General features: G+C 34.4%; 2 protein-coding genes across 2 annotated transcripts; both read left to right on the top strand.

Annotated features, from left to right (window-relative positions):
- Nucleotides 1-637: 637 nt before the first annotated feature.
- Nucleotides 638-11091, top strand: LOC112517203 (WD repeat-containing protein DWA2-like). The gene is made up of 13 exons (XM_025124567.1): nucleotides 638-753; nucleotides 921-1004; nucleotides 1098-1230; nucleotides 2244-2355; nucleotides 3230-3329; nucleotides 4940-5067; nucleotides 7040-7109; nucleotides 8214-8302; nucleotides 8791-8836; nucleotides 9133-9203; nucleotides 9301-9377; nucleotides 9458-9516; nucleotides 10932-11091. Exons 1-13 carry the CDS (start codon nucleotides 709-711, stop codon nucleotides 10971-10973), a joined length of 1056 nt encoding a protein of 351 aa, XP_024980335.1. The 5' UTR covers nucleotides 638-708; the 3' UTR covers nucleotides 10974-11091.
- A 1550-nt stretch (nucleotides 11092-12641) lies between these two features.
- Nucleotides 12642-22426, top strand: LOC112506960. The gene is made up of 11 exons (XM_025111314.1): nucleotides 12642-13242; nucleotides 15025-15116; nucleotides 15260-15453; nucleotides 17257-17296; nucleotides 18865-18946; nucleotides 19290-19367; nucleotides 19456-19581; nucleotides 20165-20286; nucleotides 21231-21270; nucleotides 21381-21455; nucleotides 22252-22426. The coding sequence occupies exons 1-11, from the start codon at nucleotides 12953-12955 to the stop codon at nucleotides 22424-22426; spliced, it is 1314 nt and encodes a 437-aa protein (XP_024967082.1). The 5' UTR covers nucleotides 12642-12952.
- The last annotated feature ends 2175 nt before the right edge of the window (nucleotides 22427-24601 follow it).

Genomic DNA, 24601 nt, shown 5'->3' with positions numbered 1-24601 from the left:
AAAAGATAATTTTTTTTGGTAAAAAAAAGAATAATTCTTATTTTCTTTTTTTCAAAAAACACACATTTTTAAAAAAATATTAGCGAGATAAGTTGTCTTCTACTATTTTTATTAATATTGGTATATTAATGAATAATTTCAAATTTTTTAATTCATTTAATATATTTATTAAATAACATGTAAAATATATAAATATTAAAATTAAAAGTACATTGTTTAATAAGGACTAGTAGATGCTATAATAAAATAATTTTGAAAGTACAATATTATAATAAGAAAGTTACATTAATATAGTACATGTGGAGAGTCTACATGGACAATGACGTGACACGAAAATATAGTATAATGAGTAAATTTAAATCAATAGGTTACCTAATACTATAATAAGTAAATTTTTCAAAATATAATGTTCTAATAAAAAATAGTTTGAAAATACATCATTGTAATAAAAAAAAAAAAAATACAATACTATAATAAAAAATATATAAAAATAAATTATTATTTTATGCATTTTATACTTTAAATATTTAAAACTTTATCTAAAAACTAAAATAAGAATCGCGTTTACTTGTTTTTAGTGCAATATGTAGAAATAATGTGAAAAGTGGTTTTAAGTGGCAACGGTAAAAAGAGCCCTAAAATCTTCTTCATCAGCTGACTGAACACCACGAAGAATATTTTTGGGGGAATCAACAAATCCTTCCTCAAATGCAAGGAGGATCAACTGGCGTCGGTTATGGTCTCAAATATCAGGTGAATCAATCAATCAATCAATCAATCAATCAATCAAACAACCCATAATTTCACACACCCAAAACCCCATCAAATTCTCCTTCAATCGATCTGCGTTTCGCCAGAATTTTCCTCGAAATTCTCGTTCAATACATCTGCATTTACTGTATCTGTGATTTTTGTTATAGGCAAGATGTATTACGGATGTCAAAGCCGATACGGATCACACCAGCTTCCTCACCGGTACTCTCAGTCTCAAAGAAGAAAATGAGGTTTTGATTTGTTTATTCGATCTGGGATTTGCATTCATATGTTTATTAGAGTTTTGATGTGTTTGAACTATATTTAATCTCAATTTGTTTCAGGTGCATCTGATTAGGCTTTCATCAGATGGTACGGAACTTGTTTGCGAGGGATTGTTTTCGCACCCGAATGAGATATGGGACCTTGCTTCTTGCCCTTTTGATCAACGCATTTTCTCTACCGTCTTCTCTTCTGGTAAGTGGTTGATTTCTTGTGGCATTTTCTTAACGTGTGCATGCTTAATTGTTATTGCGTTGCCAACGTTTTCCCGATTTCATTGTAATAAGAAATGAAAGAGCTAGTTGGAGTAGGCTACGAGTGAGATCTAGATGCAATTTTTAAAGAATTCATCTGTGTTTCTACCTTGGTAAGGCTCTCCCAAGAGAAGAGGCTCTAATAGGATTTTGTGATCAAAGTTATTGAAAATTGCTTGCATATATGATCATAATTTTGGGTTAAAAATTATTAAGGGACCGGATATCCATTAGGAATTGCAAATTTGAAGTTTGCGGTGTTATTCAAAACGTGACTGTGATTATACTTCCTTTGGTAATATGAAAAACTGGCCCATTTGATCGGAAATATCAAATCAAGACTATTTAGTTATTTGCTTCTTCTTTTTTGAGGCAGGAGAGTGGGCATGGATGTGTTAAAAAACGGAGTGTTGGATTCTCATTTTACGTTTGACAAACTTCTTTTTGGATGCATATAATATTTATATGTGGCAAATGCTCACTCACACTCCTCATTTTTGGTAGTTTGAACCTTTGACCTCCTGGGAGGCTGGGCTCTTTAACCTGGATACTGTTGGGCCAATGACCCTTTGTGTTACTTTTGATAAACTTGCAGCTCGTTTACATAAAAGATATGAGAAAAGTCGGTTTCAACATTGAAGGCAGTGTCCATTTGTAGACGAACCTGAGAAAGGAAACGAACATACCTGAATTTGGAATAGATACGTCATTCCTATTGTAGATACTATATCATTATCCCCATCACTGTCACACAATCACCACTTAATTCTTGCTTAGCGGTACCATATTTCTTGCTGCTAGCCTGCTATGTGTATTCCTTTAAGGATTGGGAGTATAAAATTGCTTCATAGTGTTGCTTAAAACTCACATTCAAAAGTTCTTTTTTTTTTCATTATAGTCTATTTGAGAAGTTTATTGGTGTATAAGGTTTGCTGTTAATTTCTGCTGTTGAAGGTGAATCATATGAAGCAGCTGTGTGGCAAATCCCAGAATTGTATGGCCAGTCAAATTCTCCACAGTTGGAATGTATTGCTTCCCTTGATGCACACAATTCAAAAATTAAGTGGTGAGTTATATGTTTCCAAAGGCTCATTGATATATTTCTTCTCTTTGTATCATTATATGTAGTGATGGCTTATTTATGATCATACTTGTGTTAGATGGTCTTAGGACTTCAAACTTAATTTTTGTTTAGGTTTTACTTTTAAGTTCTTGTGATCACTTTGAGGATGCTCCTTTTGGTTGGCTTTTGAGAATACCCATGATTTTAGATGATCTACGTACATTAGATAACTATTACATATGGATATTAGAGAGTTGGCGTAGATACAGCTGGTTCGATCATATAAGCAACTCCAGGACCTCTCTGCAACCTTCATTTCTTTAGCATCTTGTTTAAAAACTGGCATATGTAGTTGCACCATTTAAAATCAATCAAAGATGCATGAGACCTCATTTTTGAGAATTTATCAACTCTATGGAAAACTTTTGAGATTTTTTTTAATCTTACCACGTTGCTTCTACATCATAATTTTCTAGTGAATCTGTGTACATACTATGCTAACTTGTACGCTGCTAAGCTCAAGCTTCATTCCAACTCAAACCTTCTCAAAGGAGCGCTTCACAAGTACTAGAAGTTGGCTAGATGTCTATAAATTAAACCTTAAGATTTATTTTCAACTTTCAGTCACATGAAGCATAATTTTGATTCTAATAGTAATTACTCTGGAGGTTTCACTTCATACTTTCAATTAGCTAAACCACGAACACTGGTTATGGATCATGCATTGATAGATTTTAACATTGTAATGTTCAACAATCTGAAAATGTATTTCAGTTTTTGACATTGCAACTCTCAACAATCTGAACATGTATTTCTATCTATGTGATTTAATCTATTTTCCCTGGAACTTGTATTTAACCAAAGAAAAATATGGCAGTGTGCTTTGGTGGCCATCTGGAAGACATGATAAGTTGATCAGTATTGATGAGCAGAATATCTTTCTCTGGAGCTTAGATTCTTCAAAGAAGAGCGCACAGGTATAATAGAGTAAGAATCTCTGGATGTGTCATGCTTGGATCCATATGATCATATTAAACTTAGAAAATCTATTGCAACAACAAACTTAACACTGTATGTTAACCTTTTTCTTGTAAATGACATACCATCTACATGTTTAGTTTTTCATGGTTCCAAAGTATCTTATTTATTCACCATAAGGGACATAAGAGAATGGGGAAATGTGGAAGGTGTAGGTGGGTGAGTGGGTTGAGTTATAGAGGACTAGTAAATCTGTACCTACACAAAAGTGAAAATCAGGAGTCTTTTAGAGTCAACTTTTAAGACTAATACTTCTAGAATAAAAATTTGAACATGTGGGTCATTGAAACTAGGGTAACTTCTTTATGATAGATGCCTAGACTACATAGGATGCAACATCCTTTGTCTTATATAAGTGGTCTAGAGAGTGTTTGGGATGTTATGTAAGTGGTCTAGAGAGTGTTTGGGATGTTATGTAAGTGGTCAAACTTGCTTTTGAGCACTCTCAGAAATCACATAGGCATTCAACAAATCCAAAATAAGCTGCTTTTCAAAGATATGTTAACTTATGAGAAGGTTTGACCAAAAATATTACTATGATAATTCAATAAAGAGTGTACAGCTATCTAAATATGTAATTTTGCTTTCCACACATTGGTAGCTCTATCATTTTGGCTAATAATTAGTGTAAAGATCGTATTTTATTTTATAATTGCATTCAACTTTTAAATATTGTCGTTTTTTTACATGTTTGAAACATGGTTATTAATTTTCTTTCATATATATACAAGTATTTTTAAGCATAACTTAATTAGATATTAAAATTAATTTATTCTTCTAACTGTGACCAAGATATTTAAAAATATGATCAGCACCATATTGGCAATTATCAACGTTAAAATTTCCGTTATCTAGTAAAACATTTCTCTGCATTTTGTACCGTTTTCAGCACAAATTCCAGATATGCTTTTTCTAAATAAATAAAAAGATGCTTGAAGGCATGTGCTTTTCTTAGAAGCATCACATGAAGTATGTTCCAACTTGTGATAATATCTTACTCCATGCCCTTCAAGAAGTGCAACAAATGTTTCTTTTCCCATATTAAGACTAGTGTTTGAGTAGTTCAAAATACTTCTAAATGCCTTGGTTTAAAAATTGTTACCATGCTTAGTGATTATATGGATTTGGAAATTAGACAATAGGTAAAAGGGGGAAGTTCTCGCATCCTGTATAAAAGTTGGAATTTCAAGTTAAACTGTGTATTACAAGGATTTGCTACAAGGCAAAACAAAATAGGCAAATTAAAGTTAACAGAATTTCCATTATAGCAACATTTTTTGGTGTTGGGCATGCCAATATAGAATTAGTGGCACTTCTTGTGGGACAGAGGGAGTATCCTTTACTTGGTGCACCTGTTTTTAGTGTGTCAGACTCTAAGAATAATTTATCTATAAAAGTTATAGATTCAAGAACACTATTTTTTTGCTCATCATCTCTTGTGCATTTCTCATCAGTGTATACATCACTCCACAGATTTGTATCCGACTGATAGGTATGCTGCCTTGACTTCTATGGCTAATTCTTATAAAGGTTGTGCTGCCATATGTAGGTACAATCTCAGGAGTCAGCTGGGATGCTTCATCATCTGTCAGGTGGATCATGGGATCCCCATGATTTGAATGTTGTTGCATCAACTTCTGAATCATCTATCCAGTTCTGGGACCTAAGGACAATGAAGTATGTCCCAATTGATCAAGATCTCTTTTCCCTTTTAATTACAAGCTATTTTGGACTATTATCAATCATCTACATGAAGGAAGAATTGAGTTTATCGTTGCCACAAGAACATGGTCATGGAAATTGGCTTGCCTTTTCCCTTTTGCAAATTTTGCAATTAAACCCATCCAAGTCAATTTGTTGTGTAGTTCAATACATGGACTCCATTCTCAGCTTTGTTTTTGTGTTCTTTATCACATTTAAGTTGGAGTTACGTTATCTTGTTCTCTTTCTGCATGTCCTTGTTTCATCATTTAGAGCCAAGCTGAAAAGAAGTTTTTCAACCTTTTAGCCCTTTATGTTCACCAGGTAGATCCAATTGCTAGGACATTTTCTCTTCCGTCTTCTCTATTTTTCCAGGTGTTTGCTGGGGTTAGCATCAGGTGGGCTGGGGTTGGGGGCTTAGGTCTAACCCTTTTTTGCTGGAAATTCAGAATATTAAAATATAATATTATCTTTATGATGGGAATGAAGGGCTATATTAGTATACCAAACTATTTAAACCTGAGCCTCCTATGAAGAATGGGCATTGTTTTTCAGTTTCAAATATAAGCAGGGAGCATAGCCTAACTGATGTCTCCCTTGTGGATTTCCTGCTCAGTTCTTCTATTTGCTTATAACATGTAGTCTGTGTATATAACTGTTGGTGCATATTCCTTAGTTGACTGGTCACATATTTACTAATATCAAGGTATTTAAAATTTTTATACTTAATAAACTTGTCGTTTGGTGAATCTGATGGAACTGGAATCTTAAATTCTTTTGACCAAATTCCATTCCCTCCTTTGGTTCATTCTATTTTGAAGAAGGAATCTTCAAAATCCACCAAATTTCACAAATAAGGGATTTCAACATTCCTTCACAATAAGTTGGGATTTTGATGGAATGGAATGTTATATTTTCGTAATCCAAATATACCCTTTAACCCAAATATAATCTAATTAATTAATTTAGTTTAATTTAATACTTTTATTTTTTATTTAAATAAATTTAATACTTTAACTTAATTTTATTTTTTCGATATATTTTTATTTTAGTTTTCGAAATATACTTTTTGTTCAGCTGGCAACATATTTAATTTAATACTTTAGTTTTTTTATTTTATTTTTTCATAATATATTATAACGAAATTTGTCTTAATATTTATTCAATATAATAGTTAACTTTCTTTCATTAATATAAATAAACGCTGAATTTTGTCTATTATGTATTTATTTTACATGATAAAGAATTAGCTATTTTGAAACAGTTTTAATATGAATTTAGTAACGTCGTTTGGTTTATGGTTATATCTGGGTTGTGTATTTTATATTGTTTTACACATTAAATGATTATTTTATTAAAGTATTTTTAGTTCTAAAAGAATTTAAAAGTTTCAAAAAGGGAATTTTGGTCATTTACTAATATTTCATTCCAATTCCAAAGCTATATTCTATGAAGAGTGTGAACCAAATAGATAGATTCTAATTCTTTAATAGATTCCATTCCAATGTCTGCCAACCGAACAGGTGGTCAAACCTGACAACATTCCATTTCAATTCCTTCAAAGTCAAATTCTGTTGACAAATTTCATTCCATTCAAAAACATTCTGTGAACCAAACGCTACCTTATTTTTTTTCCTGGGCGAGAGGGGGAAGCCAAAGAGATGCTTCTGGCCACATGTAAATTGTGTCACTTTTCTATCGGTTTACTTGATGTCTATTTATTATCCATCCATTCTCTCAGAGAAATTACACGAGGTTACATGCTTAGTACATTTAGTGTGGGGTGCTTGGGCTCATGCATGTTTCTAAAAACTAGTGACCACATACAAGCATTCAACGACGAACACTATTTGTGTGTCTCTGCCATTTATATATAGCTCATAGATCTCATTTTGCTTGTAGAGAACTTCTGGAAGTATTGATAACATACTTGTTTATTGCTTTACAGGAAAACAAATTCAATCGAACATTCCCATGTTCGTAATATAGACTATGATCGCAAGAAGAAGCATATGCTTGTAAGTCTGTTGATTCAAGTTCAGTGATCCATTACTAATGTTTCTGTACTAACTAAATAGTAACTGCAATTCTGTGTCATAATATTAAAATTATGTTTATATGTTCTTTAAGACACACTAGGCCATATTTCTCTATGCACAGTGACCAACTATAGTGAAGAATTTAGTTGCTCATACTGGTCAAACATCTGGAAGATAAAAAGCTTCACCACCCATAATCATGCTGAAGGGATCTATGTATCACTCAAAAAAGCTATGTGGTTTGACTTTTTGCTCTATTCCATGAATTTTTTCCTCAAGTCGTATATAAACTATGCATAGATTTAATCCGTATAAGATCTTTTTTGGGATTGAGTTCACCATTTTAACTTCTCTCCTTCTTAGGACCTTCTATCTCCTTCTCTACTCCACATGCAATGGTAGTGTTCTTTTTGTGATTTTGTGAGCTTTTATGATGGATTAATATATATAGTTGGAAGACGAAGGATCGTGCGAGAATAGGAGTTATGGTGAGAACAATGAGAATCTGGACCTTGATCACTTTTAATCTCACCCCCACCCCATGAATTGTGCTTATCACGGGAATTGATCCGGTGCATTTCGGTGCACCGCAATAGTGTTGATCTTCAATTAGGATTGATCCAAGGGTGAGGATCCCTTCTTACCCTTCTCACCATAACCCAACCCATAGTTGGAATGGGAGGATATTGATGATTGGAAGAGAGGAAGGGTAAGTAGGCAATGGAGAGAATCGAAGGTAGCAGTTCTGGCATGGATTTTGGTGGCTATTAAGAAACAATGTATCAATATGAAAGTGGTTATCATCTCATCGGTTTTATGTTGGAGACACTGCTTTTATTATCTAGGTGCAACTCTGCATGTTGTTTTACAATGTGGGACTGTTGCTGATATTTGCATGTACCTATAATAACAGACATTTATTTTGTTACTGTATGGCACCCGGAGACGGGTCTCTTATATCATTATGAATGGTGTTCTAGTTCGTGATGGAATAGTGAAGCATAGAAGGTTGCTTTTTAAGATGAATTATCTTTAAAGATATTTTGTTGTTTTAATAATCATATCTTGTACCAAACAATACAGATAACAGCTGCAGATGAATCTGGTATACACATATGGGATCTTAGAATGATGAAGTCCCCTGTTGCAGAGCTACCTGGACATTCCCACTGGTAATAATGCATGGTGTTGTGTAATTTTTTCTCAAAAAATAAAAAAAATAACAGGAGTAAATGATCATTACTTCCTCCGTGTCCCAAAATAAGTGTTCACATTTCTATTCAAGTTTGTCCCAAAAGAAATGTCCATATTTCTATTTAGGTTTGTCCTAAAATAAGTGTCAACTTTGAAAACTAAATATTAATTACAATTTACTAAATTTTCAACTCTTCCCTTAATTATGACTCATAAATACTTAAAGAGTTGATGAGATGGAGAGAGAGAAGGTTTGCGTCTATCATTAAAGGTAAAATTGTCATTGAGTCAATTAAAAAGTGTAATAATCACACATTTATTAAACTGTGTTTTTTTTTAATTGTGGGCATATATTTTGGGATGGAGGGAGTAATTCATCAAGCTCTAACAACGGTGTTATTTTCCTTGATGGTGATCTCACTACCTACTGCTTCATTTGATTGTATCATATTGTTTATTTTTGCAGGACTTGGGCTGTTAGAAGTAATCCCGAGTTTGAAGGGATCATTCTTGTACTCTCTCTCTCTCTCTATGTATATATACATATATATTTATATTTATGCATGTATGTATATCTAGACACGCATACACATCCACATGCACATGTATATACCTAGTATGTACATGTACATACGTACATATACACACATATAGATGTTCATATAGATAGATGTGTGTGTGTGTATGTTTTCATATGTATATATACGCACACACAACCTATATCTTTCCCCCACAGCACAAAGGCCTAGATTTACTTTTTTAATTATGTTTTATCGGGTTATTTCTTACTGACGGTGTACATTTTCAGAGTTCAGGTACAGATTCGGCTGTTAATTTGTGGTTTGCCTGTCCTAGCAACGATGAATTAACTTCCGAGAGGTCTCTTTTTTTATTTTTCTTATCTTATGTTTTCCTGGGACGAATACAGTTCAAACTTACGTGTGTCAAGCCCATAACAGTTTTTTGATATTTACAGCTTGTCTAACTCTACTACTACTAGATGGACAGAGTCGTTGCTCCATTCATACACTGACTATGAAGACAGTGTTTATGGTAATTCGGTCTCGTGTCTGTTTATCATTTTTGCTTGATGTTTTGGAGCTTTAACTTTGTAGCTTCCCTTGAAAATGCAGGCCTGTCGTGGAGTTCTAGAGAGCCTTGGATATTTGCATCATTATCTTATGATGGGAGGGTAAGATATTTTACGTTCTGTTTTGGAAGTTACAACTTCAGTATTTGTTATATTCTGCAAATTAAAACATATGGATTACTTGCTGCTAAAAAAGAAAAAAAGGTGCTCCCTCTGTCCCACGGAAAACTACTCTTTTATCCCCAAAAAAGTTGTCGTAGAAAAAAATGCAATGTTTACTCTTTCGGAAAGAAACCTTTAGAAATTTACCAGTCTGCCCGTTAGCAATCATGACAAAATATTATTGATACTGATTAGGGTCTACAAGTTGTCATGTCTAATTTTGTCATATTAATGGGTATTTTGGAATTTCACTGTTGTTAAACAATGGGGTCAATTCAAACGTTGCATTTTTATACGGTTTTAGGGAATTATTTGATGATATGTCTGAGGTGTAAAATAATCTTTCAGTAATGACAACTAAAGAAATCTGGTGAACTCAAATCAATAACATCGTTTTTTCTTAACGATGATGATGTAACTTAACAAGTTCCTAAAATTGGAGATGATTCAATTTCATAGGACAAAGGGTGCCAACCATTTCTATAAGAATTGATGTATCCTGAAACTCATGCACCTAAAGGACTGGAAGCCCCAAATGTAGCATTTCCTAGCTAGATTTGCCACTATTAGCATAATATCTTTGTCCTCACAGGAAAAGAAACAAATAAAGAGAAAAGGGAAAAATGATAACTGCAGAAGAGCCTTCATCACTCCCCCCCTTTCACACATTTGAAAAAAAGGGAATCTGGTTACATTTTGTGGGTTCCATTTATACAGCAATAAGAAATAGAGATGCAAACCTTGAGGGCTGCTCAACTGGCAAATAAAGGCTAGGCCTTATGACCATTGCAGATTTTCTTGGCTGTGAGGCCTCATGGGATTAGTTGAGGTGTGTGAAAGCTAGTCCGGGCACCTACGGTTACCAAAAAAGAAAAGAAATAGTGATGTCATCGTGGGTCTTGATGACTTGATGTAAGAAGAAATGATGATGTAACTCAGAAAATGAAGGAAAACCACATAAACAAATGAAAACTTGTAAAGTGGTAGAAACTAGGATGGTACATAAATTTTTGTCTATTACAAGCCTGTGGGTCTTTACGGAAACAGCTTCTCTACTCTTCGGGGTAGATTTAAGGTCTGTGTCTATCGTATCATCCCCAGACCCATCTCCATGTGGGACATGGATTCACTGGGTTCATTTGGTTTATATTTTGGTTATGCGTTTGATATTATTAGAAGCCAATGGGTATTTACTGGAACAACCTCTCCACTCCTTGAGTAGTAGAAGTCAGGTCTGCATACATCATACCCTACCGGCCTCCCCAAACCCTACTCCGTGTGACACAGGGATTCACTGGATTCGTTTGGTTTGATTTGGTTATGTGTCTTGATATTATGTTCTTGATGAATGACAGGTAGTTGTGGATTCGATAAAGCCTCATCTCCCCAGAAATTAAAGACTTCCTTCATATGTTGATGCAGATTCTCCATCCATATATCGTCCTTTTGTGACACTTAGAATCTCCTGATTACGTACTCCGAGTTTTCTTTATAATATCTTATTTTTACCCTACTACTTCTAAGTGAGATATACTGGTTTACTTTGGTTTTTGGTTATTCTTACCACACCACAGTCGTAGCCATCTTGGTCATATCTGGTATCGCATTTCACCTCTCGTTTCTTGTCGCACATGCTTCCAACCGTGTTTTGAATTGGTGTAGCATCTGGGCTTTTGGTCGGTTTCACTTGGGATGTTCGTTTGTATTTAGCTATACGGCTTTCGGATTGTACCGTAATTGTTTATGGATTTTTGTATTTTTGTTTTAGTTTTTGGTGATGTTATGGGTTTGAATCCATTCTTTTGACAATATTGACAATAAGTTGTTCACCCTTTTTGATGTTTGTGTGTCCCTTCACTTTGTTCCCCCTTTTTTGCTCTATGCTTACTTCATTAGGAAATTACCAAACTAAAGAAAATCATTAAGGTGTGTTTGGTATCAGATACAGGACCTGATCGACCAGTTTTTTAGTGTTTCGTAAGACATGACTGAACATGATATGACTAACAATGACCAATTTACTCCTAATGGGTTGTTTATATCTTTTTTATATTTTGATTAGTTTATGTAATTTATCAAGGGAAAATTGCACCAAAATGGAATCAATTTTCATCTGATTCCTATTTTGGGAAACCAACTTTCAAAATCGTCATTTAGGGGTCTCCATCAAACTTTTTGTTTATTTAAGGGTCTGGTTGACCTGTTAACCTGTTAATGTTGATATCATCCAAATTTTATGCCAACTAAGATATTCCATGTCATATTAATTTTTTATTTTAAAACTAATATTTCACGTCATATTTAAAATTGCAAAATAATTATAGAAAAATAACTAAAATTCGTTTTTTTCAAAAATTAATGCAATAAAATCTATTTTTCATTTCAAATCTCGTTTTTTTTTTTAATTTAGATATCAAATTGAAGATTTTTTCAAAAAAAAAAAAATCCAAATTACCACAATAAAAGTTGTTTTTTACTAATGCAATAAAAAAATCAATTTAATAAAAAAAATTAATTGATGCAATACAGATTGAATATTAAATATCACATTCAAGATTTTTATATCCAACCAATCCGTATCAATATTAAAGTTTAAATTAAATTTAACAAATCAAATCAAAAGTTTGATATAGACCCTTAAACTACCTGTTACCTGTTCAACATGTCAACCAGACCCTTAAATGACGATTTTGAAAGTTGGTTCTCTAAAATAGGGATTATGTAAAAGTTGGTTCCATTTTGGTACAATTTTTCATATTTACCAGATAAAAACATCACTTATTGTTATACTTCTTATCAAGTTATTTTTTTTGTCTTTATTATTTTCATCTGATAAAATAAAATGACTTAATAAACACTTATCCAATAACTATCCGTAAATGGCCATTTAATTAAAAATTAGAAATATGAAATATGTTATTGCAAAATAGTGGAGCAATAGACTTTAACACGTGTCAACGAAGAAAGCGATACAACTCAACCGTATAATCTCTGCCACGTGTCAACGAAATAGTGGAGCAGTAGACATTAAACATCAACGTTTCAACCTCCCCAGCGTCACAACCAACAGAAACGAATCAAAACGATATCAAAAACCCCAACTTTCTCTCTCACATACAAACACACAAAACACACACTACCATCCTTCGCAAAGCTTTGAAAACCTCTGTTTTTCTCTGTAAAACTCCAAATTTCTCACTCGGATTGCCAATGGAGTGTTAGCAAATCACTTCACAAATCATACCGCAAAGGTGGTTTTCCACATTTGGTGTATTTATAGTTGCGAAGTTTCTCGAAAGAATGAGACCGGACCAGTGTTTTAGTTTAATCTTTTGTAGCTAAAAACCTCAACTTACTTATGGAATTTGCGTGATTTATGCTTGGTTTTTCAACAATGACATTGAATTCTGGGGCGCCGCCGCCATTTAGGTTGCGGGAAGTGGATTTTCGTCCGCCATTGCTACTCCAGAGGAAGATATTGATTCAACGAGGTGATTGTATGTTTATCTGTTGCTGTTATGATAAGGTTGTGCCGATTCGGAGAGGAGTTGTTGGGGCGGGACGCAAGGGTGTGGACAAAATTGAAGAATGGCCGACTGATTTGAGGAAGAACACTCATAAAGTTCGAATGCAAGCTACACCTACATGGTCTTTTGCATCATCTCAGTATGTTTGATTCTTTTTGTTAATATCTGTGTATAATTGTTATGTGATGATGGGGTTATCGGCACCATTGTACTGATCAATGCTCAAATATAATGGACAAAAAATTATTCAGTTTGCTTTTCCCTCTTTCTCTGCCGCTTTCTTAGGGACATCTTAACTAAAATTAGGTTTTTTTAAAGAAATTAAAGCAACCTTTTAGCTAGAGAAAGTTGACAATTTGGGGTGTTTGGGATGTCAAATAGTTCAATTTATGGGATTGACAATTGGATATGTAGCATTACTCCCTAGGTTTTTGTAGCAAGTGCCTACTTTCTATATATAGACAGCTGACGTAGTACATACTAACTTCAATGTTAATATGAACTTATATGCATTTTTGACACCCTTCTCTTTTCTAAATCTATGGTGCCTCTTATATGATTTAAGGTGGTTAATAAATAGCAATTAAACGAATCAGATCAAAACTTAAAGTTAAAAAGTCAAATGTTTGATGCTAAAAGCAAGCAAATTATGGGACAGGTGGACTAAAACCTGTGCAAATGCTATTATTAATTTATAAAATGTGCAAAAATTGGTTATTTTTAGTGGAGTCATAATGACTATCAGGGTCAAGAAGGGAGCGAGTCTGTTTTCTTATATGATGTTGGATTCTACATACACAATGTTCCTTTCAGGAACATTTCGTGGCTTACCATTTGTCACTTCATTTGTTGTGTTATACTGGTGCTTTGAGGGGTTTCACCTGGGCAAAATAACCCAATCTGTCATTTAATTGAAATCCCATATGTGGTTTTATGTTATCTGAAACATACATCTCCACAAGTTGCAACATAGTGCTGGCCTCCTACCCCACTAGTTTGAGTTAAAAGGCCCATTGGCGTAAAATATCACAACATTTTTCTCAAAATGCCATGTTATTAATATTATGAATCACATGAGAAGGCCAATGTGAATTGTTTTCTTTCTTGTAGCCTTATTAAGAACATTAGCTAAAAAGACATTTTTTTTCACCACAAATTGCAGTTCATGCAGTTCTTTGAGGGTCTGCATTGTGACCATGGCTTCATAAGTTGAAAGCTGAAGTGTGCCAATGGAATTACAATGGTACACATCGCATACCCTGTCAAGAAATTCTCTTAAAATGTTTTTGCCAATAAATAACGACGACCATGATCAAGGGTACCATGAAGCAACACCAAAGGGTGGGAACCAATGGTTTGACATGTTTGCCATCTTCAGAGATTGAACTTTATCATCCAGCTATAAAAAATCCAATTTTATCATCTAGGTAACTTAATAATCATATATGTTTGATTTTTTAAATTCTTTTAGAGTAGTTGACTCTGGATCTTCCAGTGTTATATATGATAAGCTATTTCAAGTTCAAGTAGTGAACTTGTGAAGTAGTATTGTTCCATCGTGATTGTTGTTCTAGAGAGCATATTCTGAGTTCCTTCGCATAACTTTTTTAAGCATAACTATTTTTGAATTCAATGCTCTACGTCTAAATGTAGGAGTAGGACCAAAATACTTATCAAGGTAATCATGCCACAATGATAAACTTTGTAAGGTTCTTTTCAAAAGAGCAGTTCTTACTCTTCGACAATGATTTCTTTAATATTCAACTGGAATGTTAGTTTCTTGGTAATGTAGTTCGTATAGGCTTGAAGTGATGGATAAAAGTCACAGATTAGTGGTCTAGTTTCCTCTATAGAACTGGTTAGGGAGAGTGAGCACTTAAATTTGAGGTTTTACTTACTTTCTAGATTATGATTGTTGCAGACCTCAGCTGGCTTCAAGACTAGAAAAGTTCTTTCCGCACTGTATCCCCAGAAACGATGGGCCACAGTCTCGTGACACTCCACCAAAAAGAGGTAAGTTGATACTATTTGTAGTGTCTTATTCTTATGAACATGCATGTACAGTGAATTGTTCAAATATTATTGGACAAATTAAAGCTGTATTTTAATGAATGCCACCTTCTAATAACTTCAATTTATTGCTTTCTTAATGCTAGATACGGGTATCGCGAATGAGAAGGACTGGGGCATCAATTTGTTAACTGAACATGTTAATGAATCTGGCATTAATGAGGATGGTAGTACCTGGTATAAAGAAAGTGGAGAGGACCTAGGCGAAAATGGTTACAAATGTAGATGGGCAAGGATGGGTGGTCAAAACAGTGATGGCTCCTCAAAATGGAAAGAAGTGGTATTATTTATTTAAATTCACAGCTTTTATATATTATATGTTACTTCTCTTGATGCTGGTCTGATAACCATTTTAAGGACAATGACTGGTTGACCTCAAGTTTAAAAGTAAATAAACTTTTAAGCACTGCCTATTGATTATAACTCTTCATCTAACATTATATATATAATAGTTACTGTAATAAAATTATGTGCTCCTAATGTTTGATTAAAGGATTCACTTTTTCTTCATTAGGTTTCAGTCTGTGTGTGTGTATATACATAGGGTTAGGTTCAGGGGAAACCGCAAAAAATGAAAAAATGAGGAACACCCAAATAACCATTTATTTGTCCGGTATGCACACGTGCATAGAGACCAGGAAACGTCTTTAATTACTTGGATGAACATGTACATACCGTACATATGAATGGTTATTAGGTTGTTCCTCGGTTTTTCATTCTTTCGGGGTTTCCCCTGAACACCCCCCCCCCTTCTCTCTATATATAAGGTTGGTTTTGGTGAGAAGGTAAGAAGGGATCTCCAACCTTGGATCATTCTTAATTGAAGATCAAGACTAATGTGGTGCACCTAGATGAAAAACCTAATTGAAGATCAATCCTAATTCCCATGACAAGTGCAATTCATGGGGTGGGGTGAGATTAAAAGTGATCAATGGTCTAGATCCCTTTTTAGACTTCTCACCTTAATTTCTATTCTCACACGATCCTTATATATATATATAGAGGGATGTTATTCTACACCCTTTGCCATTCCTACACCCTATACAACCCTCATCTCAACCATTCAATTTTTAATCAATTAATTGTTTCCTAATATAAAGTATTAATCATAATTAATAAACTCTATTCATATTCCATAAATATTCAAATCATAATAAATGAACTCCAATCATTTCTATAAATATCTCAATTAATTGGGTTGCAAAGGTTGTACAAATGCACAAGGTTGTAAAAGAAATATACCCTATATACCCTATATATATATATATATATCCCTACTTTCTGCAGCATTGCAACTTGACAAAATATTGAGTAGCCGTTATAGGACACATATTTGCAAGAATATTAGTTTGACCATCATCTTGAGATGCCTTTTTATGCTTTGGAATAACAAGATCTATTATTTACTTTGGGACATAAATGAGAAATTGTCTACTGAAGTATCTGTATATTGCCACCTTTTCCCTCCAAAGCCAACCCATGTTTTCTAAAAGATTGGTAACTAGATGAGCTTCAAGTATAGGTACAAAAAAAAGTCATATGCTGCAATCTTTAAAATATGCTCATACAAGCATTGATTTGTAAGTTTGTGATATTCCTTGTAATCCATATGGTTTCACCTAAATCTTGGCATAATGTTGGCATCCGTCTTTGGATGTGTATCATGATTGCTTTACTTAATTGTGAAATAGAAGAAATTGTAGATCCATCTCACACACAAACACAAGTGTATATTTTAAATAAACCAAACCAAATGAGCCCAGTATATCCCACCAGGAGGTGGGGTCAGAGGGGTGGGATGTATACAAAGTTATCCTCTCCTTCAAAAGGTGAGCGGTTGTTTCCATGAAGACCCTCAACTTGAAGTTGTCTATTTTAAATGGCTATGTTAAATAGTCATCTTTGATTCACAACCTTAAAATTTGCTACCTAAGCTATGTTCTGGTACTTAAACTTACCACCTAATTCTGACTTAGAATTGTTTCATTTGTGTATATAATTTCTGATGACATTGTTTTCATGACCTTATCAAGTATCATCCCAGGTGGATACATTTAACTGGCTTTATTGATCTCCTTGACAGTGGTGGGAAAAAAGTGACTGGACTGGATACAAAGAGCTAGGTATATTATTTACTAGTTGTTTTCTCTTCTTTCTTGTTGATATCCAAAATTTATTATGGACACTATATTTTTGTCCTATTTCAAGCAAAATAGATGCAGTTACTCAAAAGTAATTGCAACAAAGGCTGAATAGAGTTGATAAAATAAGCACTCTGATGCTTTCTTGCCATGAGAATTATGCATCTTATTGAAGTTGTAGAATTACACTCACAGTTGCTGCACTAAACACTCATGGACAGTTTTGTTCATCTAATTTTATGGAGATTTTTTTTCTAATCTCGTCATGATACTCTGTTGGCCTCTATGACGTAGAGTTTGGTGCTTTCTGAATTTTACAAAATGTGGTTTCGATGATATGGTTGTTTCCTATGTAGTCTCACCTTGCAAAGTACCGAGATATCGCCATGCAAGATTGCAGTTCCCTATAGCAAGCCAATCTACAAGTACGGAAAAATTCATTAAGTGGGAAAAGTAATACTCCTTGATCCTTCCATCCTATAATAAGTGTCCACGTTTCTGTTTAGTTTCTCTCAATATAACCGTCCACTTTCAACCAATTCTATCTCTAATTATGATATGGAGAAATTGATGTAGCGATGAAAATCAAACCTGTTAATTCTGAGAACACCTAGGAATAAGTTCTTCTAAAGTTAGTTGATTCAACGAATACCAAACTTTAGGTTCAAACTCGAACTCACAGTGAGTCAAAAATTTGGATGGATAATGGAAGTTTTTGTATTCAACATCTGACCATCCAGATTAAATCTAAAAACATATAAACAAGAGTCCCAAACATAAACGGGCCGAAAAGGTTATGGGTTAAAACATAAAAGCCCAAACTGAATGAAAAACATAGCAAAAAAACAGAAGTACTCCAAAACATGCTTAAACGACATTTTTTGGACTAAAAACTCCTGTAGGCCCCTTCAAGCTTCGAATTGGTGTATTGTGGGCCTGAAACAGAGACTAGTAGCAAGAGATATGCACGTCAAAGCATGGCATGCCCTGTTTGCCGATCATGGGATTCCAGGAACAATAAGGCCTAATCCTCCACGCCTAGGTCCGCCTCAGAAATTCATAATCCCCAAGGGTAAAATTGTCATCTAATTAATCAAAAAGTGTAATACTAAACTTCTGTGCCCTTTTGTTGTTGTGAACATATATTAAGCCACTACCAAATAATCATGTATAAGTATAACTGATCGAACGAATAAGTTGCGAGTCCCATTAAACCTGACACACCCTTCTTTATCCTGGTACTGATTCAAGCATTGTAGGTATTTTCTAGCCGGTCACTAGTCAGTGCAGTTCTTCATGTGGTTGTTGATATCATGGTTTGCTCTCAAATCTCTTGGGATTTTGAATCCAATGTTTGTGGGATTTCAATTCTAATTAGCATGAAGAACACCTTAGCTCAAATGGAAGTTTCTTGATGCAAATTGTATATAAACAATTTCATTTCATTATCTCCAGTTTTCTACCTGAATCACCCAATGGACTGCCTATGCACATGTTTTCTGGCCTGTTTATAAGCACTTATCTGTTAATATTACTGTGGCAATTTGTAGGTGTTGAGAAATCTGGAAGAAATTCTGAAGGTGATTCGTGGTGGGAAACCTGGCGGGAAGTTCTTCACCAAGATGAATGGAGGTTTTCTTATTGCTTTTGCATTCTAAATGTTAATGTGAGAATATGTGGAACCCCTATATTGATCTCCAAAAGAGGAGGCTAGGTGGAAACAGATAGTCCTAGAGTGTTGGTGAGGAGGCTAGACGAGTATAAATTGCCCCAAAGAAGTAGACCTTGGCTTCGATACCATGTGGGAGTAAGTGGAACCCCTAGATTAATCTCCAATAGAGCCCTTGAGGACAGAAGGGAGGTTCCAACGTATATAGATGTGAAATGATCCAAGTCTAGCCGATGTGGGATTTTAATAGTTAAATATTTGACTATTTCTCATCTTAATAGTGATTGGGTTCTTTCTGAACTGCAGTAATATAGCTAGGATAGAGAGAAGTGCACAAAAGCAAGCAAAATCAGGCACAGAAAATGCTGGATGGTATGAGAATTGGTATGGACACTTTCTTCTTGTATGAATGAACCTTCATATAACCAACAAAATAGCATCTTTTTATGTTGATAACTTATGTTTAATGTAGGTGGGAGAAATATGATGCAAAAGGGTGGACCGAGAAAGGAGCACATAAGTATGGTAGACTAAACGAGCAGTCGTGGTGGGAAAAATGGGGCGAGGATTATGATGGAAGAGGATCTGTTTTAAAATGGTACGTCTTCGGCATTAACAACTGAATTGTGCTTTGTTGGAAGTGGTTTTGATCATGATGCTCATGATATGTCCCATGGCTTTATCTAACGGGTATTTTGCTGCATAGGCGTTCCAATCTTTTTGAAGTTGTTGTTAAACCTGTATCAAGACTATAGATCGACAAAACACGTAATAAATAAAACAAAATACAAACTTTCATACCATACATTATATTAACAATCTTACAGAATAAAACAACAAAAATGTTCAAAAATTACAAAGTAACATGTGATATTCACTTAAATAGAATCATTCTTGGAAAGCTAGAATTAGGAATCGTCAAATCGACTAAAAGAGTAAAAGCCTAAAATGTTATAATTGGGCCCAAAATTTTTAGGGCGGCCCGTTCCCCGTTCCATATTTAACATTGGATCACCCTCAGGCATGACCCAGCCTTGCAAAATGAGTTGGAGGTCTAGATTTAACTCCTTATCTCTCCATGATGGTTGTGGGACCCGTGTAGTGGGATGCACCAGAGGGTAGCGTCATACATGTATGTAATTAAGCTTATGCTCATTTCTTTTTCCTCTTCTATCTCTCAGGACAGACAAATGGGCACAGGCTGAACTTGGAACCAAATGGGGAGATAAATGGGAGGAGAGGTTTTTCGCTGGTGTTGGTTCTCGTCAAGGAGAGACATGGCATATATCGCCCACTGGTGAACGTATGTCTCTTCCTATATTTTAGTGAATCATATAAGCATTTCAGTATACTCCTAACTGTCCCCAAAAAGTTGCACTGGCTAACTAGGCACATAGAATAATGAAGGTGTTATGATCATTAGTGAAATGTCTAAAATACTCTTCAATAATGACAAAAACAAACGAAATCTTTATAGACAAATGATCAATATTCAAGATCTACATTTATATACTAGGAACTTTGAGCTTATTGTTTTTCTAGTTATACCACGAGTCACCGAACATAAATTGGTTTTAAATGCTAATCACTCGTCGAGCAATGCTAGAAGCAAAAAACTCCAACCGTCTCATGAAAGTTGCAATACTTTGATTGGATGCATGGTTTGATTAAAGTGTTTGATTATCAGTGAAATGTCTAAAATACCTTTTAATAACGGCAACAAGAGAATCTTTTGAACCAAAATCAATAGCATATCAATAATATATCAAGGTCACAATGGTAAATAGGTAATCTTAGCTTCTCGTTTTGCTAGGGGGTCATCTCAGTATTGCTACACATCGCAAAATAGAAATTGTTGCAATTTTTGTGGGACTGAAGGAGTAACGTTTTAAAGATGCATTTCTTTTTTCTATAAAGATTTCAAGTTAAATTTACTTTTTTGCCCACGACTACTCTATCATCACAAACCGATTATATCGACTTCGATTCATTTTGGATAAAGATTTCGGAGGATCTGTTGAAGCAAAAATTTGCACAAAATCCCTATATTCTTCATTTTGGAGAATCTATTGAAGATGCTAATGTCCGATCAAACATTACAATTTTCATGAAACTTTGGGAGTATAAATGGCTTGGCCACTAGTTTCGTTAACTTTCTTGTCTATAATGTTATGAGATACCGAAAAACACGAAGGTTGTTAGAGTTTGTGTACGTATAATCACCATAACGTTTCGTACATGTTTCAGGTTGGTCAAGGACATGGGGCGAAGAGCATTTCGGAAACAGGTATCTATCAAATGATTCAACAAGTTTATTTTATATCGTTTGATAATCCTGTTTCAGTAGAGTACGCTCAACATTTTAAATTTCATGACGTTTGTATTACTTTTGTCCAGCAAGGTTCACAAGTACGGGAAAAGCACGACAGGTGAAAGTTGGGATACCGTTGTAAACGAGGAAACTTATTACGAGTAAGTTTTCGATATTCATATTTTGTTTGTTTACATCTATCTTTGCATCAAGTGAAAGACCTAGCCATGGTTCATATTTTCATGGTCGTTTCAAGCCATATAAACATAACTCTCAAAATACGACATTTTTTAAAAGTATATAATATTTATATACGACAAATAAATCTCACACATACTCTTCACCTTTAGTGAGATTGGAACCCTTGACCTTTAAAAGGTTTGGTTACTTGATACTGCTCGGCCAACGACTATTTGGTTCAAAATACGACCTTCATGGTTCATATCATTGTAGTTTTTTTTTTCTTTTCAAAATCGGTATGATGCCAACCTCTAGAACGCCCCCACTATACTGGTTTCGTGACTATCATGGGGGTGTAAATCATATTGTAAGGCCAAGTGGGTGGTGTCTAGAGTCGAATCCTAGACCTCCCACTCACTCTCGTTGGACTGGACGGAACTCGACTAGTAAGAGTGAAGTAAGCAGGTGAAAGGACCATGGAAAGTTAAAAGGTTGTAATTTGACATGAGTAGCTTAATAATTTACATTTTTGCCCCATCCAGTTATGTTTATGTTCCAATAGATGTTCACGCCAAACGTGGAATAAATTTTTGATCTGTCATGTCCTTTTCTGTATATCCCGCATACTAGACGTTGATGTCTACCTACTTACTAGGCCAAAAATATCGAGAACAAATAAACATAACCCTCAAAGTATTTTCGGAGTTGTTTGTTGCCGTATAAACATAACCCTCGGAATACGACCTTTAAACATCAATTTTATGTTTTTGATTCAAGGGCGGAACCTCATTACAGTTGGGCCGATGTCATTGGTGACTCGACTCAATTGCTATCCATCCAACCTCAGGAGAAACCACCCGGTGTCTATTCATATATCGACTTTGGATCCTCTCCAACGCCACCACCACCTCAAAACGGTGGTCCGCCAGCGATGCCGCCAAGAAATCAATAACAGGTTGCATGATTTTTGTAATTGAACCCTCATCTGATAATCAGATGATTTGAGCATGCCTCAATTTTTGCATGTAAATGTGTTGGCTTTTCAATTTTGCTTGCTTAATTATAGTTATCTCTTTCCTTTTAAGCAATCTAACGTTTAAAAGTACCAATTTGCCCTTAGAATGATTAAGTTCAATATGAACACATGAGGATTAGGCTCTTTCACACTTGTTGAATGGTTTGGTACAGAATGATTAAGAGTCTCTTGTAATATAGTGCAAAATAAAATATAATTGTCTGATAATTGTTTACAATGAAATTAAAGTGTTGAATGGTTAAGGGAGAACCTGTATGCAAAATCATTCGGAGGGTTTTAGAACCATTATGAAGCAGACTTTTTTTTTACCAAACAAAATTCACCTCTTAACGATTCAGAAGCTGCCTCTTAATAAAATTATTAAAAGGTAAACAAACAACTTAGGGAATGCCTATGAAGACCCCCATGAGGTCCTGTGCATTCATGATTCCATTCAATTGATTTTTGCAACTACAAAGGTATATGCGTTAACGGGTGTTCTGAGATATTAAAAAATACAAGAGATATCAACCAAAAAACAGAAAAAATCTCCCAAAATCAGCAACAAATTCCCTTAAAACCAACCAAAAAACGTAAAATATCTTTTGAAACGGTAGAATTTAAGCCCGGATTAAAAGATGGACCTGCTCAGTAAAAATCCTGGATTCATTGACGTGTAATATGTGATACAGTTTGTGCCTAACACCCGCCGACATATAAGATCAACTGCATTATCAATAGTTATCGGTAATATTTTAGTCCATCAAAACGATATCGTATACAACAATTTACCCGGTAAGTGTTTACGTGGTAAGTGTTTACCATTGTAAGAGTTGTCGTCCTCACTTACCAGGCAAAACTCTTGATCCTTGTCTCCACTCTTACCAGATAAGATTTTTAGTTGTCTCCACTCTTATCAGATAAGATTCTTAGTCTTTACCATGTAAAGTAATGTCACTTGGTAAGCGCTTACCCGAGTAAGCATTTGGTATTGCAAATCAAATCGATCGATTTTGAAAGTTGATAAATTTGAATAACGTAAGTGTAAGGCTCAGATGTGTTTAATCAATCAGAAGAGCAGAGATACATACCGCCATGGCTGCAACCCTTCTTCGACAAGATCATTGAAAAAAAATTCAATCAATTTCTCATCTTAGCAGAGTTACCCCGCCAAGATACGGCGGATGTACGCCGCTCGATTCGCCTCAAATTATATCATCGTCACAGCCCCGATCTCATTGTTTTCACCGATCGAAACGATAAAATCAAAAGCAGAAAACCTTCATTCAGAATGAAACCCTAACCCTTTACCCTAAAACAACAACATAATTGTTGATCCGAGCAACTCATCGGCTACAGAGACAAGAGGAGTGGTGGTGGTGGCAGTGACGGCGGTGGTGGTGACGACGGTGGCGATGGGGGAAACCGTCGTCTAAAAACCTCCATTCCATTCCATTCCCCTGTACTGTTTTGCCTCGTTGATATAAATCCTTAGAATTTGGGTGAAGCTTTTTGGATATACATGGTTCGTGGGATACATGAATTTCCCATTTTATCCTCTAGAATCCTTCTTAAGTAGGAGGGGTATATTAGTAAAATAATAAATTCATAGGAATTACGAATTTGATGGTATTTCCCTTTTTTAACGAAATACGTAAGTTGAGTAATGAGTATAATTAAAGAATATTTTGAATTTTTATTACCTCCAATTTAATCAAGAATAAAATTTTGGGTTTTTTGGGAAATAAACTCATTATATCTATATCTATACTATCTTATAAAGCATTTGGCTAAAACTCTTAAAAACTCTTAAAACTCTTAAAGCTCTTAAAAACTCTTAAAAACTCTTAAACCCGTTAATCCCTAAACGATTTCATCCATATCCGATTTCATCTCATATCTGAATTCGTATAACTAACAGCAGATAAACACAATCAAATACAGGATAAACATCTCATTTTAAATATAAAAAATCTAAAATATAATAAGTATAATCATTAAATTCTAACAGAATACTTAATTATTATCTTTATAAAATTTATAATATTAAACCAAAAATAAATTGTTTTATTATTAAACTTAAATTAAATTATATAAAAAAATATTTTATAT

Source organism: Cynara cardunculus, assembly GCF_001531365.2.
Source record: "Cynara cardunculus var. scolymus isolate 2C chromosome LG 1, CcrdV1, whole genome shotgun sequence".
NCBI lineage: Eukaryota > Viridiplantae > Streptophyta > Magnoliopsida > Asterales > Asteraceae > Cynara > Cynara cardunculus.
This window is presented reverse-complemented; position numbering and strand designations above follow the sequence as displayed.

Excerpts from the sequence above, each read along its gene's own strand:
- LOC112517203 (XM_025124567.1), top strand. The coding sequence starts at position 709 with ATGCAAGGAGGATCAACTGGCGTCGGTTATGGTCTCAAATATCAG. Across the intron at positions 7,110-8,213 it reads GCAAGAAGAAGCATATGCTT|ATAACAGCTGCAGATGAATC; the intron begins GTAAGTCTGTTG and ends CAAACAATACAG. Across the intron at positions 8,837-9,132 it reads AGTTTGAAGGGATCATTCTT|AGTTCAGGTACAGATTCGGC; the intron begins GTACTCTCTCTC and ends GTACATTTTCAG.
- LOC112506960 (XM_025111314.1), top strand. The coding sequence starts at position 12,953 with ATGCTTGGTTTTTCAACAATGACATTGAATTCTGGGGCGCCGCCGCCA. Across the intron at positions 21,271-21,380 it reads GAAGAGCATTTCGGAAACAG|CAAGGTTCACAAGTACGGGA; the intron begins GTATCTATCAAA and ends ACTTTTGTCCAG. Across the intron at positions 21,456-22,251 it reads AACGAGGAAACTTATTACGA|GGCGGAACCTCATTACAGTT; the intron begins GTAAGTTTTCGA and ends TTTTGATTCAAG.